Below are 17,034 nucleotides of genomic sequence, written 5' to 3'. Positions count from 1 at the left end.
TGACGAGCTTTTGCTCTGCGGGCTGATTATCGAAATTGATAGACAAGTAAGACAGAAAGTATATAGAGGGCTCTTATTGATGGAAGCGGGTGGTTGCAATACACAAAAGATGTAGGTACTAGACTAACCAATGTCGGTGGGTTTCTTTTGTCCCACAACACTGATGAAAAGGAACGATCTCTTTTGTAAACGTTTAATTACACTTAGGGGATTATTTATACAATTACATTTCTTTTGCCCTCTTTCCGTACAGCTTTGTCTATCAAATTCAACAATCTGCAGCATGATTGTTGACATTTTATGTTTGTTGGATAGACATAGATGACATAGGTTAAAAGGCGGAGCGTGATTGGTCAGCTTCAACAATCTGCAGCCTGATTGTTGAAATTTGGTGTTTGTTGAGTAGACATAGATGACATAGGTTAAAAGGCGGCTGGTGAGCTATGCCTTATCGCTGCTTTATCGTGCCTTTGTCTGGTGGAATGGTCAACATAATGCCGGAAACCTAAGAGGTGCCTTTAGCTTGCCATTAGCTCCGCTTTTTAACCTATGTCATCTATGTCTACTTGACAAACATACAATTTCAACAATGAGCTTGGAGCCGGCTGACCTAGTGACATACTACATTACCTATATAGGGAGAGTATGGACAACTCGAAATATGTAGCTCTCATGGCCCAAAAGGGTAGGTAACCTTCGAAAACGAAAAATGTCACTGCCAATCTTTAGACTCCATTAAACGAAAATTGACAACGAAATTAATGAGTAAGCACTCTTCCGCAAAAATGAGTAAGCTTATGCAAAAACCAAGTCAAATACGTGGTTTACCAACCACATTTCCCAACAATTTTGATTATAAATCACTCTGGATAATTTGAATTCATAGATTGCCTACCCTTTTGGGGTCTAAGAGCTCCATCACCTAACCTCAAAACTTTCGACATGTCCATACTCCCTATACAGGTACTCTAGTGATATACTAACGGGAAGTTGGACGTTTTTCAGGGGAAGGAGCAGGTGTGCTCGCGGTACTCCTCGCACGCGAACACGGACGCGCTGGAGGACGAGCCGCGGGCGGGCGGTTCCTCGTTCCTCATGCTCCGGGACGGGCGGCGCTGGTGGCGGGTGGTCATCAAGCTGGTTCTCCGCCGGCTCCGGGAGGCCCGCGGCGGGGTCTTCGCGAGGGCCCGGCTCCGACTCCGCCGCGGCAGGGACGTCCCGCTCAAGCTGGCCCGCACCAAGGAGCTCTTCAAGAAGATGTCCACCTCGGCGCCCCGCAACCGCTACCCCTACCCGCTCCACATCAACTCCATCGAGTTCGCCCACCAACCGCCCCCGCTCCCGCTCCGGGACGACTTCTCCTCCTGCTTCGACCTCGCCGTCCCTCGCGGCAGCGAGTTCGGGTCGTCCCTTCAACGCTGCCTCCCTGTCCGACACTCCATTTAGAGGTCCTTCCCAGTGGCGTAGCGTGCTTGGCGATCTACACTGAAGAAAAATTCTCGGCGTTTTTACCAAGGCCCGTTGGTACCTTTACCATCTCACTTTTTTTTACCAATTATTGGTAATTTTACCAAGACAGACCAGGAAGCTTACCTAAAAACTGGTATTTTTACTGTTTTTTCAGGTAAGAATACCACTTTTATCGGTAAGCAATTCCCGGTAACTTTGCCAAAATCCCGGCAATTCTACCACAGTCGATAAAAAATATTGGCATTTTTACCAAGGTCCACTAAAATTACCGAGAAAGTTCAATAATTTTACCGCGGTTTCTCGGTAAAATTACCAATTCCATAAATGGTAAATTTACCAAGAAAAAACTGGGATCAAATAGAACCCTGAATTCTTGGTAATTTTACCCTTTTCTTAGTAAATACACCGATATTTTTTTTTTCAGTGTATCGATATTTCCTCATCTCAAGCAGTGGTAAATGGACCGAGTTTAACAGAGAGGAACCGAGCCTTATCAGCTATTGCCAGGTTTAACCGGGCATTTAAATTTTTTACGAGAGAACTTTTGTTCGGATTTCTTTAAAAATTTTAAGGAATTTGCTTCGCACCATGTAGAATTTTCACTGAAATTTGCACGAAAATCCGCCCAACCGTTTTCATGTAAGAAATTAAATTGCCTAATTAAATTTGGCAATAGCTGATATGGCTTGGCTCCGTTCTGTTTAACGCTGTCCAAATAATCGATTTTTAAGGTGTTCGCTGCGAACACCCTGTTTATTGATACTTTTCCATAGGCTAAATGCTCGATCGATCGATATATCGCAAAGCACGTTACTGGTCCTTCCCCGAAATGTGGTCCATCCTCTCGCGTCCCGAGGAAGGCAGTGTATTTGAGGGGTTTGGAGGAAAAGCCGCATAGGTGCAGTTCTAGCTATTTCGAGAAGCACGTGTTTAAAGTTTCAAACTGACATGGAGTCTTATGGCGGAAAGGATGTTTAACGCACTTTCTAATGCTTTTAATTTTGATTTTACTTGTGAATTTTCCACAGAATAAACTTTCAAACTAGTTTTAGTCGAGCTCATGAATATCTCAGTTTTTTCAAAAACTGCACTTATGCGCCTTGTCCTCCAGGCCCCTCATTTGGACCAGTGACAATTTTGCAAGTTGGCAACACTGTTTTCCTCCAATTTAAACCTTTAAAATTATCGATTCTACGCACAGCAGGCTGTCTTAAGAAGAATCGATTATTTTAAACATTTTAAATGGAGGGGACAGAGTGTTGCCAACTTTCAAGAATCGCCACTGATTTGGACGGATTTAACCGGGATCAGCCTAGCTTTGTTGATTATTGGGATTGATAGGCAGATCTACAGACAAAATCTACAGACAAAGCTATACACTTGGACGTATTTCTGCCAAACAGAAGTATGTGCATTAAGACATGAGCCCTGAGACCCAAAAGAATACATGCATAACAGGGCACACATCATAATGCAAATAGTTCCGTTTGGCAGAAATATACGTCCAATTATTATCAATTATCGGCTAACCTCATTTTTGAAGCGAGCCATGGATGGGTCGAGGTTCGAGGGGAAGGATCCTTTGGGTTTACGAGGATCCTACATGAGTTCGTGATTGGCTGGTCACACCAAAGGGGCGTCCTATAGAACTCGCTCCAGTCAAAAGCACTCAAGTCTGAAAAAGGGTCGGCAATTGAAGAAGAACGGCGAATGGGACTTCATTTTTGTAGCATTTATCGTCAAGTTTCACGTTCCGCGAGATCGCTTCGAATGTCCGGCGAGTCGAAACTCCGAACGCAGACCAGAAAAACTACCAAGTGCATGCAATTACCCACGTTGACTATAGGGGTAAATTCGTCTATATCCACCCCTACAGTCGCCGCATTTTCGTCAAATTGATAGACTTTTTTCTGCATCCAAAGTTTCAACGCTCTGACATTTAGAGGGACCTCGTGAAATGTCCAATCGGTGATAAATGTTATACAATGTTTTACCGTGTTCATGATTTTATTAAGTTTATTGTCGTTTTCAAACCGAAGCGCAAGAAGCTATTATCAGTCTGAAATTTGGACCATTTTTTTGTTGTACGAGAGAGGCCAATCGGATTACACTTTGAGATGAAGAACCACTATTTCTGGCTCATTTTAGAAGCAACATACATGACATTGGTTTCTCTGGTAAAAGTTGGCAGTAGAATCTGTGTTCCAAAATACCATAGATCTACAGCCGGCTGTAAGATTTCCTATAGCTTCTATAGCCGGCTACACAATTTCTTATAGCCTTTTATACCCAATGACGATTAAACAATAGCCAGGCGATAAAGATTACGCTAAACGTTACTAATTACGGATGCTAGGACTCAGTGAGTTTTTGGACTACTGCTCTCTTTTTGGGCCGTAGTATCTTGATTCATTTTGCAAGGAGAGCTCCGTTCTTTTGATGGATGCCCGTAGAGCGCCTTCAGTTTCGTATGATACTGTGCAATACCTCTGGTGTGAAAAAGTTGCTTCAAGCGCCGTGGCACGCTGCGGCGCGGCAGGCGGGCAGCCAGCGCGAAACGCGCATTGGCGCCTACAAACCTAACAGGGATACTTCACGCGTTGCGCAATGCGTGAAGTATCCCCGTTAGGTTTGAAGGCGCCAGTGCGTCGCCGCTCCGCTTTGTGTTGGGCTCTAATATTTAATCTGGCGCAGTCAGCGTTATTCAACTCATGATTTTGAAATGTTTGCACATCCATTGTTATTCTCATTTTAATTTTTTAATTGATGAAAAAAAATATGTAATAAAGGAAAATATAATGTGTGTTTTGTAAATATTAAGGTGGTACCGTATCAAACTTAATGATTTCAAAAGCACACGAATTTCTACACAAATTCTTATAGCCTTTTATAATCGATGACGAAAAAGCAACAGCCAGGCGATAAAGTGTAAAGCCCGGCGATAGGAAATATAGCCCAGCTGCATAATTTGTTATCGCTTCGTATAGCGCGGCCGTATGATTTTCTGTAGCCTTCTTTAGCCGGCTATAAGAATTCCTATGGTATTTTGAAACGCAGCTCTAATCGCCAATTTTTACCAGGGTTCCTTTTACAGATACGTGCTTTTATGGGAGAGCCAGAGATAGTGGTTCCTTGTTGAAAAATGTAATCCAATTAGCGTAAAAAGCGCACCTGATAAGTACGTATCGATGGTGAAACTGGAGAATTGTGTATCTCGATTTGCGGTTTTGCAGACTTCCTGTCATACTTTATTTTCCACGTGGAAAACTAGAGAACGTCAATTTTTGAAAATTTCAGCGATTCAGTTGAAAATATCAGTATGAAGAATATTCTGTGCTAACTTAAAACCATGATGATAGTTTCGGTTTCTTTTTAAAAAATGAAATAGTAGCAGAGATTTTGAAACACCGCAACCCAGATACGCATTAAGCAGTTTCACCGTCGATGTTGCTCTCTCGTCAAAAATGATCATCAAACAAAAAAAAATTAAACGGAAAATGGTTGTCTTTGGCTTTCAGATCCATATTTCCGGCATGAATTCTCACGTATGGGCTTAGACTAGTGGACGAAACTAAAAGCTTTTGTTAAATATAAATTTTCTACTGTTAAACAAATCTGAATATACAGACATCCCCAGGGGAGGGTCGATTTTTTCCCCTTAAATTAAGGTACCCCTGCTTTTTAAATGATCTTTGTTAACTATTGTGTAAATTCTCTCATTATGCGGAGCGTAGGAGCCTAATAATGATCATTCTTGTTTTATTGTCATAGATACAATTCACAAAAATGTCCCATCATGGGTAAGAATGGTTTGTAGATCTTTGTTTCCTTCGTGTATAGTGCCATTTATGAATTAAAATTTGCGTCGGACGGTTGGATGTATGTTAAAGCAAGAGATTTTGCACATTCTTTTATTAATTCTTTCATTGTATAAAAATAACGACATGGTCAATAAAACAATGTTTATCAATAGTCAATAAATCAAAATAAAACAAAATAATCTGGAAATAGAAAACACATATTGCGGGAATTGCGAGATATTCCTAGGGGCCCCAGAAAATTTAACTACTTTTTATCTTAAGCATCAAGATCCATATGAAAACGGATCTGACTTAAACCTTTGACTATGGCTTGTAAAGGAATCAGAACTTAAGTTCTATTCATTAAAAATATATAACTAAAATATACGCCACGATGAAACTTCACTTACCAATGAAGAATTTATTATAAGCTACTCTTGAATTTTATAGCTACACAAAGGAAGCTATTTTTTGTTCACAAATGTGTAGCTGCACCTACTGCCGTGCTAAGGGAGAACGCCGTAGTAACATTCGAGAGTTGCCAAATTTTTTCTGAAGAAGCGTTCATTTTGAAGTAAAGTTATGAATACTTTTCCTTGACATTTTCAGAAAATTTAGGCCATATTTTGAACTTAATTATCTGAGAAATTGGAAAATAGATATTCACAAACTGTCTGGGAAATTAGTGATTTGTCCCAGGAAGTTTGGCAACGCCTGAAGGCTCATGCTGCGTTTTTCCTTAGCGTGGCAGCCCACACCACAATAGATGGATAGGTATTCTGTGAGGCTTAGGATTAAGGCCATTTATTTCGACCTACAAGTGCCTTTTAGGGACATTGTCTATAGCATGCTTCTGGAACACTAATTTAAAGGCAAAATGAAGAAACAGGGACAATTATTTTATGTAGAATTAGTCGGACACTATGCCCTAGTTTTCTTCAAACATACGTTCGTTAAATACATACGTTAAAAGAATAACAAGATATCAGCTCCTACAGGGTCACTCCATTTTTCATTACATCTTCGACTCCTCAAATCTCTTTCTGCCATTCACACGAATTTTCCCCTTTTCAAAACTCAACTTTCATCGAACCCCACAGTTCGGCTCATTTTTACCCTCAGAAAATTTTGCATTTTGACACCTTTAAAAAATCTAATTATTTTTTAATCTCTCATTATGTGCAAGGAAGCAATTCTACATGCGGTGGAGACGGTAAAAAAGGAAAAAAGTAGTCCTTCAAAAGTTCCATGGAGCTTGAGAAATCGTTAATTTTGTGTGAAAAGGCATTCACGATGTGTCAAGTCACTGATCAACTAACTGTAAATTTAGAATATTATACTTTTGGAAACAAACATGAATTTTCCGTCATATTTCAATGGCAAAGATACGCATTGATTATAATTTAATTCTGAACTTGTCTCCTGAACTTTCAGTTTTACAGTGCTGGTTCGCTAAAAGCAGCTTTGAACTCAAGCTCAAAAATATGACAGGGATTTTTTTCATAACGATGAGGTTCGGCTCTGTTCGATTCCACGGGTTCTTAAAAGAAGACAACTTTTAGGAGGCTCTTTTAACCTTAGTCATATGGAATTGAGCTCTTTTAACCCTTACAAGAGGGATTTTTACAAAAACACATATGTGCGACAGCTGAGGACTGCTAATGTTAGGCGGGGAGGGATTAGAAACCAGAGGTAGGACAAGAACAGGAACAAAGAGGAGAAAGGTAAGGACGAAAAAAAGATAATTTTCCTCCACTCCTTCCTCTCTTTATTTTCCTTTTCTCCCCTCGTTTTCTTCTTGTTCTTCTTATTTTTCTTCCTCATCTCCTCCATCTCTATGAGATTTTTCACAATTAGTTAACTCTTGCACGTTCGGAAATTTGAGAGAGCATTTGGCTAGCAGTCCGTTTTTTGTGGCTCAGTATAGGTCAACAAAAAAAAGAGGACGGGGAAATTCCTGATCGCACGCTCGAATTTTCAAAAACGCAAGAGCTAAAAATTACTAAAAAAGCTCATAATAGCAAACCCTGAGCCAGGAAGACCCAAGTCCGTCAGCACGCTGATTATTGAAATTATTAGACGTAACGATAGACAAATAAGGTGACTGGAATTCCGAGCGATCTTGTTAGTGGAAACGGGTAGTTGCAATCGACAGAATAGGCGTAAGTGATGGACTAACTAATGAGGATCAACGAGAGACTCTACAGTTAGTTCATCATTCACCCCCTGAGTGCATTGCAAAGCAACCACTTGTTTCAACTAATAGGATCGTTCCATTACCCATCTCTTAATCGTCTATCGGTTTGTCTGTCGATTTCAATGATCAGCACACTGAAAAAAAATTTCGGTAAATCCGAACTAGTTAGGATCATATGGAACCACGATTTTGTTCGGTACACACGACTGAATTATTCGGTCTGCTCAGCCGAGCTGTTCGGTCCACTGAACCGAACTGTAAGAATTTATTATGGCTCGGTCGTACAAACCGAACAATTCGGTTGTGTGTAACGAACAAAACCTGGTTCCATATGATCCTGACTAGTTCGGATTTACCGAACTTTTTTTTTCAGTGCACGCAAACTGGGGTTGACGGAGATTATGAAGACTTTTGGCTGATCCTAAGGCAAGAGCTTTGATTTTGGTGGAAGCGGTGGCTGAAGGAGTGACGCCAAGTCCGAAGGGATGATCCGCGGTGGGGAGCTGAGGTCGCAAGGGACGTGTCCCCGTGTCCGAGACATGGTGGCGAGGCTGGGGGGTGGGGGGGGGGGGTCGGTGGTCAGAGGGTGCAGGCGTAGCACTTGACGAGACCGACTTCATCGCAGTAGACGCACTTGAGGGAGACTAGTTCGGCGGTGAACTGGTTGCGGTGAACGCTCTTCTTGCTCCCGCTGCAGAGGGCGCACGGCAGGAGCTGGTAGCCGCCACACACCTGACACACATTGCACGTATCCGGACTCTGAAACATCGCAAAGATACAATATCAAGCTTCATGAAGAACAGGGCTATCTCAGTGAAAAATCGTTACCGGAGGGCTCATTGTTGGGATTGATAGACAAAGCGAGAGACATAGGGATACAAATTCAATTCAAATTCAAATTCAGTTTATTGCTATACATTATCCATGATAAGTTAGGCTAGGTACAAGAGACCCTCTATACTGACCTCCTAGCGACAGGTGGAAGATTTTGGACAACTATCAGGGAGCAACAGGCATCACCTCAATTTCGGCTGTTGACCTACCTACATGGTCGATGATGAGCTTCGGGTGAAAACAAGTTTCGCAAACTTCGGCCATTTTCGACTTGTTTGCAAAACGAAACTGCCAACACGTTGTTAAATATCAACCTTGTGGGTAAGTCGACAGTAGAATGCTGAAGTCTCGAAAGTAAAAGCTTCCATAATGCCCAAGATACTAGTGGAGGGTCTCTTGTCTCTGGGTACAAGTCAAAATGGGTACAATGAAGATTAACAGATCAGTTTGTTTGTTAACAGACTAGTTAGGCTATGAGAATTTTTCTTAAGCTTTTTCAAATTATGTTAAGTTTTAACAATTATCTTAGGTTTTAACAAATTATCTCAGGTTTTGACAAATTGACGAAATATCTGTATCTATAAGATTAAATGTGTGGAGTGATGGGACCGTGTCGATCAATTCCTTTAAAGAGTAATGGGGAAATACCTATAATAATCGATCATTGACGCCTCCCCACTGGTTTCCCCCTTATAACGTACATGGGTACTCCTGGTACAACCGGAAAAGTTCTCATGGAGAATTTCGATGATGACGTTGCGTCTGGACGCGTCTATTCATGAAAGTTAAGACGGCGACGGCCTGAGATTCGTTAAACGGATACCAAATTGAAATGCACTCGGCGGGATTCCTCATTCCTATTCTCATGAAGAATCCAACGTCCCCCATTCAAATGAAGAGATACAATCTCATTCGCGCGCGGCAGTTCGGCGAGAACTCACGCACAGAGCGCCATGAGCCGAAGAAGAACGTCGTATTAACATCCCGATGTTGTCAAATATCCCCCGATAAAATGTGCATTTTTCAGGGACACCTGCGTGAACTATCTCTCAAAATTTTCAGATACTCGAGATCAAAATGCGGTCATAAGCTCTTCTGAAAAATAGGAGGAATGGAGAATTTGCATGCAAATTTTTATTGCTTCATCTGAAAGTGCTTAAAGAGCTGATTTCACAGTCTTCCTTATAATTTTTTTCTGATATGGGAAATAGTATAAAATAGATTTAAAAGTGATGAAATGTACCGCCTAGTGACGTCATCTAGCGGCATTTCCCATTTAAGCACATGTCATTTAGCAGATAGATCGTTTTGTCATATCTTCTTCAATCTTGAACCAAGGGTATCCTCGTCTTCAGTTCACTCAGTAGTCTTCACTTAAACATGAAATTCATCAAATTTCAGACACCTGGAAATTCTCTATTACACGCACAAGCTTCTAAGATAATTCGTGGTCTATCGAGGGAAATCTGGCAATGTCGGAGAGCTCATGCGGCGTTGTTTCTTAGCGCGGTAGAAAAGCTCCCTGGGTATTCTGCTTGAATAGATTGTCAAAAATTCCCAGAAAGTTCGTTTGGATGAAAGAGAAAGTGCAGCGCCGTTGTTTCCGTCGATATACATTCTTTCTCTTGTTGTTTGGTTTTAGGAATTTTGTCTGCCGAACACGACAGCGGAAGTAGATTATAAACCGAATACAAAACATGTACAAGTGAATTCAAAGTAATCCGAACCACAGAGTCTCCGTATTAATTATGGTGATTCTAGGCAAAACTTTGCCGGTGTCAATAGAGGCCCATCAATCCAATACAAGTATTCTTCTCTTCACCAAAAGTCGTCAAGTTCAAAAAACCAAGCTAAACTTGATTAAATTAGTAGTATGGAGTGTGAAGGATTGTACCTTTGAAAATTTTCAGTCCAGATAATACCAGTGGCGAATTTTGAAAGTTCGCAATACTGTATTTCCACCATTTAAATGTATATAAAACAGTCATTTCTTGGCTCGCCTAATATCGATCTTTTTCATAGAGTACATAGAGTCGTAATGTAAATGGGAGAGTTGGCGCCATGTTCTGCTCTACGAGTTCCGAGCCCGGTGTGCGCCGAGTTCGGGTCACTTTTTCGATACATGTTCGATCCTCGATTCCTATTCGATTCCTATCTTCTTTGTTTACATTGGATGGCGGGGTACCCGTGTATCGCAAACAATCGATTATGTATCGAAAAAGTGACCCGGCGGAGTCTCGGAATTCGGGGCCTGGAAAATGCTTAAACGTGGCGCCAGCTCACCCACTTACGTGAATATAGACGTAGTTATTAGTACCTATAAAGGTACTCTAGTTATAAGCGGTTGAAGTTTCTAAATTTTGCCTGAGTTCTCCTATTGACTCGATCCACTGTGCGTCGCCGCCAAAAGCCGGACCGGTGCCGCGGCTAACGGTGAGCTGTGTCCGAGGAGCTTTGAGTAAAATATATCGCGAGGATATTTTGTGAGTGTTCTCGGGTGCCCTGAGTTGTGGCCGAGTGGGCTATAAATAAATGGAGGTAAGAGGGGCAGTGAGAAATGCGAGGCCGCGGGCGATGGTGCACCTCGATTCGCCCGGTCCCGGTCCATCAGGAGTCAGGCGCAGCACGCAGCACGCAGCACACTCGGGTCCATGTCAAACCAATTACCGGCCACTCCAAGTTCCGAGCACTTGCTCTGTGAGTCTGACTCGTCCAGATCAGGCCGTGCTTGCAAGATTTCGGTCCAAACTTGAAATTTTTCTCTGCGGGTCGATTCGTCGCTCCCTGCACGAGGGAACGCGAATCCATTCCGAGGTTGCGAAATTGACTCGAACAATTCAATTGTTTACGAGAATTTTCTTGCGCAGTTTTTCCTCGATTTTTACTGATTTGCGCACAAGCTCAGAGGAAAATTGGTAAATTTTTCAGTTAGAAATTTCCAAGATTCTCCTGGTAAAAATTCAATTCGCGCCGGAACATTTTTTTTTTTTTTTTTTTTTTTGCTTTGAAGGCGCGCGGGGAGAAAATCGAGTTTCGACAACCACTACTCGCATGTGTCAGGAATGGGCGGCCAGTCCCGCACCCCTCCCCTCCCCCCCCCGACAGCCGCAATTAAGTGACTGGGGGATCAAGAGGGTCACCCGCACCCAGCACGCACGAGATTGGCGGAAAGATGCGGCAACCTTGAAATGTAGTTCGTTCTTACGTGAAGAAAACGACGGATTGTTACAGATTTTTTTTTTTATTTTTGTGCCACGTGGAGGTGGTCGAGGGGAAATAGTCGGCTGACGATACTCAACAGCGACAAATGGACAGAAGTGTTGAAAATGATAGACGTACTGATGGGAAAAGGAGACGAAGAGAAAGTAGAGAGATCCTGATGGTAGAAACGGGTGGTTGCAATGGACAAAGGAACAAAGTAATAGACTAAACTAACGGAAACTCAAGAGAGATCTCACAGTTAGTCCATCATTTTTCCCTTAGTCTATAACAACCACCTGTTTAAACCAATAAGATCGCTCCATACTCCTTATGTCTTCTTTGTCTATAGCTTTGTCTATCAGTTTCAATAATCAGTCACAATCGCGTGCAATTTTGATGTGTAAATATATCCTGAGGACTGATTATTGAAATGAATAGAGCAAGTTATAGACAAAGAAGTCTATATGCGTATGGAGGGATCCCATTGATGGAAGCGGTTGGTTGCGATGGACAAAAGAGGTAGGAAATAGACTAACTAACAGCAGCTCACAAGAGACCCTATATAGTTAGTCCACCATTTTCTCCCTTAGTACGTACGAACCACCCATTTTAACCAATAGGATTGCTCCATACTCCCTATGTCCTCTTTGTCTACAGCTTAGTCTATCAATTTTAATAATCAATCCGCTGAGATGCTTAATCTAATCGGACCATCAGCGTGCTCCCTCGGTCAGTGGCACGGCAACACTGAGGAGAGCGAGTTTTTAATTGGTGCAACTCGAGCGGCATGAGTGCAAGATGCTATGGCGAAGAGGAGCAGAAAAATATGCTAACCGGTATGAATCCTATGCAATTGGAAGTACGGGTGGAGGTACAATGTGTGTTGCCACGCTGATTTAATGCCCGTGATTAGCACATGATAAGTTGACCAACGAATCCTGCATCTTTCTCCTCGATCTTTTTTGATGTGCTCACCGCTCCTCGTGGTTTCCGTGCGATTTTACCGCCTATCGAGCACAGAGAAAAAAAAGGAGGTGTTTGCATCTTGAGGTTTGTTTACCCTGTGACGTAGGTCGGTACAACCTGGCCAGCGAAATCCGGAATTCGAAATATGAAAGACGGACCATAATGTCCGATTTTTTTACTTAAAGCAACTCATGATATAATTTCAAGCACTTTTTATAGAATGACTTTTTTCCGTAAATTACACCATTTCCAAGAAAATCGATGATAAAAGTCGCTGTACCGACCTACGTCATCAAAAAAATTCCAAGATGCCCGAAATGCAAACACCTCCTTTTTTTTCTCTATGCTATCGAGGGCCGAAGTACGAAACCACGTATCTCCTTTACGGAGTTCCAAGATTTCCGCTCCCCTTTTATTTTTTCAAAAAGAAACAAGGCAACTTTACAGCTTGAAATCCATACAGAGTATTCTGCTGGTGAACCAGAAAAACCATGGGAGTTTTCAATAAATTACGTTTTCAAGTTTTCCAAAGAAAAAATTAAGTATGACAGAAAGTCTACAACGTCGCAAGTGGAGTGGAGATACGTGGTTTCGCACTTTGGCCATCGCTCTAAATTATTTATCTGTACCTCCAGCGTACAATAACGACCATATCCTTCTTATGATTCTGTGTTAGAGTTCTCCCTTAAATCTCCTCGAACCCCCAACCTAAACCATGCAGGGTCTCTTTGAGGAAAGTGGCTGATTGAAGATCGAATTTGAATTTACGGCTTTTAAGGCGCCGCGCCCCCGCAACGGGTGGTGGTGAGAAATCCTCAGTCATTATCACCAGTGGCAAAGCGTGAATGATCGATTATCGATATTTTCCCATTTGAAAGCAATGGTAAAGAATCGATTATTAAGGTGTTCGTTGCGCACACCCTATTTATCGATCCTTTTCTATAGGTTTAAACGGCATAGAGCAACCACTATATTGCATAGTGCACCACGCCACTGCTTATCACCCCATATTTAACGAATCTTTCACACAAGAGCACTGCTTTACCTGTGACTTGGAAATGTTCTGCGTGAACCATTCCGCGAGGAGTAGAGGAATTAGAATAACTTTTTCTCTGTCTAGTCCTTCCTTTTCCAGGGCCGGGTTAAGGGGGTGGCCACATGGGCCGTGGCCCATGGCGGCAAATCCACAGGTGGCGGCAAATTTTGCAATTTTTTTAAATGTAGGTATAAAAAAAATCGGATTTAGAAAAAAAAATTACAAACGAGAGAAGGCGACAAAATCTCTCATTTCCTGAGAGTATAATAATTTCTAATTTTGTCGTCTTTCAGAGATACAAGAGACAGCAGACAGCACCTTTAATTATTCATGTTAAGAGAGAAACCGAATAGTTATAACACGCAATTTGGCCCGGGACGGCGTGACTTAGAGAGAAATGATGACGAGGACTTGAGATGAAAAGGAGAAGCCCTCGGCGCGGCGATCGGCATGTAACACATATTAGCGCCTACAAGACTGCACGAATACTTCACGCATTGCATCAAACACAGTGCGATCATTGCGATCAGCGTAAAACGGGTAGCGCCTGCAAGACTGCGTGAATACTTCACGCATTGCGTCAAACACAGTGCGTTCAGTAGCGGTCGGCGTGAAACTCACAGCGCCTACAAGACTGTCGGAATACTTCGCGCCAAACACGGTGCGGTCAGCGCGGCGCGGCGGAGGAAGTTAAAATCATAAATCCACATTTATATTTGTTCTTTCATAATTTTTTCGTTCATTTCTTATGAATGGAAGGCCTTGTCCACACAGAGATAGGTTTACGAAACTTAACTTTCACACAAAGTTCCGTAAACTTTTGCTAGTAGCGGTGACAGCGCTTTCGCAAAAAATGTGTCCAACACGAGTAAACGCGTCTTATGCACCCCTCCCCCGCTGGCACGTTCATTTGATGGTTTTTATTGATGTTTCAAAACTAACGAGAAAGGGGGTGGCAAAATACAGGCGGCCCATGGGCGGCAAGTAGGTAAATCCGGCCCTGTCCTTTTCCCCTCCTTCCTATGCTTGTGGCTCATTTCCTTCTTCCTCTTCATCTTCTTGCTTTCCATCTTTTTCTGGTCTCTAATACGTCTGCATCTGGTTTAAGTCAGGAGTCCCTAACTCTTGCACTTAAGTGTTTTTTTAATATTTTATTTCATTATCTTCTTCCTTTCCCTCAAAAATCTCCCTGTAGGAAACCTCTAGTCTGCTCCGACTGAGGTAAAATCTAAGCCCGTCTATAGTTAAAGTGGGCGATTCGCGAGAAATCTGACAGTGGAGGGTCCGAAACGGGATCAAGAGTGCGAGGCCTACCGGGCCCGAGGGGCCTCCTCCCCCCCCCCCCCCCCCCGAAGGACAGTAATACCAACTTAATCCGCTTGAATCCTAAAACGTGAAAATGAGTGTAATAAAACTAGGCACGCATCATTTAATTTGCAGCGTGAGAGGAAGTTGATTAAACAGTCGACACTCCCGCTGCACTTGCACGAAGACTGTGCTCCCCTCTTAAGGAAAAAACGCTCCATCCAAATTAAGATGATGCCAGATTTCCCTCCATAAAACCCGAATTTTCCTAAGTATCGGACGGGGACTATACTATTCTTTAATTTTTCCTTGAAGTTCACTCAAATCTGATCAAGCGTATCTGTATTTCAAGGGACAACACTCCAGTAGCAAGGATTATGACAAGAACGTTCGTAGTTCACAGTGGCGTGGCGTAGTTTGAGATAAATCGATTACTCTGCCATTCAAACCTGTAGAAAAGGATCGATAAACAAAGAGTTGGCAACGAACATCTTAATAATAGCTTCAAATGGGGAATATCGATAATCGATCATTCATGTCTCGCCACTGGTAGTTGGCATTAAATAGAAAATTCAAATCAAATTTTAACTTTTATGAGGTTCGGTGAAATATCGTTGCTGAAATGCAGGAAAAAAACCGATTTACTACCCAGAACTTGGGGGGAGGGGGGGCTGTAGCCCCCTTTTTGGAAAGAATTTCAAGGAAAAAAGATTTTTATTTTGGCCTACAGAATACTTCCCTGCAGTCTGGTCTGGGGATTGAACCTGGGATCACCCTATATGTTCATTGTGACATGTTCCAGTCATGAACGTATTCTCGTGAATTTCAGGGCTCATGGTAGAATGAATATCGATGACTGAAGTGCAGGACTGCGACTGCGTATCTCGGTTTGCGACGTTGTAAACCTCCAGTCATACTTTATTTTTTCTTTGGGAAACGAGGCAACGTAATCTCTTGAAAACCTTGATTTTTCTTCTCTGTTAGTAGAATATTCTGTATGAAGTTCAACCTATACTGTTGACTTGTTCCTCCTGTTGACTTGGAAAAGGATCGGAAAACTCGAAAAAATCGTTGATTTTTTCGATCCTTTTCCAGCATAGGCGGATCCAGATGTTTCAAACGGGGGGGGGGGGGGGTGTCCCCTCAGATATTTGTTGGAATTTTTAGCATCTAACATCCAATTTAAGTCAATTTCACTGGAAAAAGAACACATTGGATCTACAGTCCAGACTCTTAAAAACATCGACAAGAAAAAGTTCTCTTGATTCAATCAGAATCTAGCTTAAATCAAGGACCAAGCCTCTTAATTTAAGCGGACCTCGTTTTGATTCAAGCAAAAATCCGATTGAATCAAGAGTATTTTTGATATTTATATTTTAAGAGTATTTTTTCTTGTCAATGTCTTCAAGAGTCTGGACTCTAGATCCAATGTGTTTTTTTTCCAGTGAATTTCGTCATGCAAAATTACCAAATATAAGCATCCTCCCTTCTCCTTTCCTCCGCTCTTTTCTTCTCTCTTTCCCCCTTCTTCTTCATCCTTCTTTTCAGGCAAACAGGTGGGGGGTGCACGCCCCCTACGCCCCCCTTAGAACCACCTACGTTCCCCATAGATTTAAATGACAGATCAATCTACACATCGCAAAGCACGGCACTGATCCACCTGGCAACTTTTGGATTCCCATACGGGGTTTCGCCTCACGAGAGCGGGAGTGTGGCTGTTTATGTGGCTGCGAGCGTGTCTTGGTTGCCTCCTCCGGGGCCCGTTAGACATTTACGACTAAAAAGGCGGAGCGGCGAGCGGCGAGCGGCTAGCGGCTCAACGGCCGCGGCTCAGCGGGCAGACTGTTAGCTGTTAGGCCTCCTCCGTCCTCCGTAGCTTATCGAAATGACCTTGATCGATTAAGTCCCATCCTTTGATGTTGTTGATCGATAAAGGTCGCTCTCTAGGCTATCGACGCAAGTTTCCGTCGACCGGATTGCCTATTCCGCCTCGCAACTTGCCCGGTTCAATCAACCCGCGACCGCTACCAGGATTCGCCTATCCGAAGTAAAACTCATTCGCCCGAGCGCGCTGATTATTGAAATTGATAGGCAAAGCGATGAACAAAGTGACGTATTTCTGCCAAACAGAACTGTGTGCATTAAGGCATGAGCCCTGAGACCAATAAGAATGTACGCACAACAGGGCGCCATAATGCACAATGTTTCGTTTGACAGAAATACGT

The 17,034-nt window shown here is 42.6% G+C and overlaps 2 protein-coding genes across 3 annotated transcripts in view; one reads left to right on the top strand and one right to left on the bottom strand.

The window, feature by feature from the left end:
* Positions 1–5,228, top strand: part of LOC109037032 (uncharacterized) — a 36,553-nt gene extending 31,325 nt beyond the window's left edge. For both annotated transcript variants that reach the window (XM_019051517.2, XM_019051525.2), the window contains one exon: positions 1,006–5,228. In XM_019051517.2, coding sequence (XP_018907062.2) covers positions 1,006–1,446 — 441 coding nt within the window. In that variant the 3' untranslated portion in view covers positions 1,447–5,228. The remainder of the gene's footprint in view (positions 1–1,005) is intronic.
* Positions 5,229–5,367: 139 nt separating this feature from the next.
* LOC109037023 (uncharacterized) overlaps positions 5,368–17,034 on the bottom strand; it is a 41,645-nt gene continuing 29,978 nt past the window's right edge. The window contains exon 4 of the mRNA XM_072299089.1: positions 5,368–8,226. Within this exon, the coding sequence (XP_072155190.1) occupies positions 8,047–8,226 (180 nt within the window). The 3' untranslated portion in view covers positions 5,368–8,046. The remainder of the gene's footprint in view (positions 8,227–17,034) is intronic.

This window comes from Bemisia tabaci, chromosome 4, assembly GCF_918797505.1.
Source record: "Bemisia tabaci chromosome 4, PGI_BMITA_v3".
Lineage (NCBI taxonomy): Eukaryota > Metazoa > Arthropoda > Insecta > Hemiptera > Aleyrodidae > Bemisia > Bemisia tabaci.
Note: the sequence above shows the minus strand (reverse complement) of the source record. Positions and strands in the feature narration are given on the sequence as shown.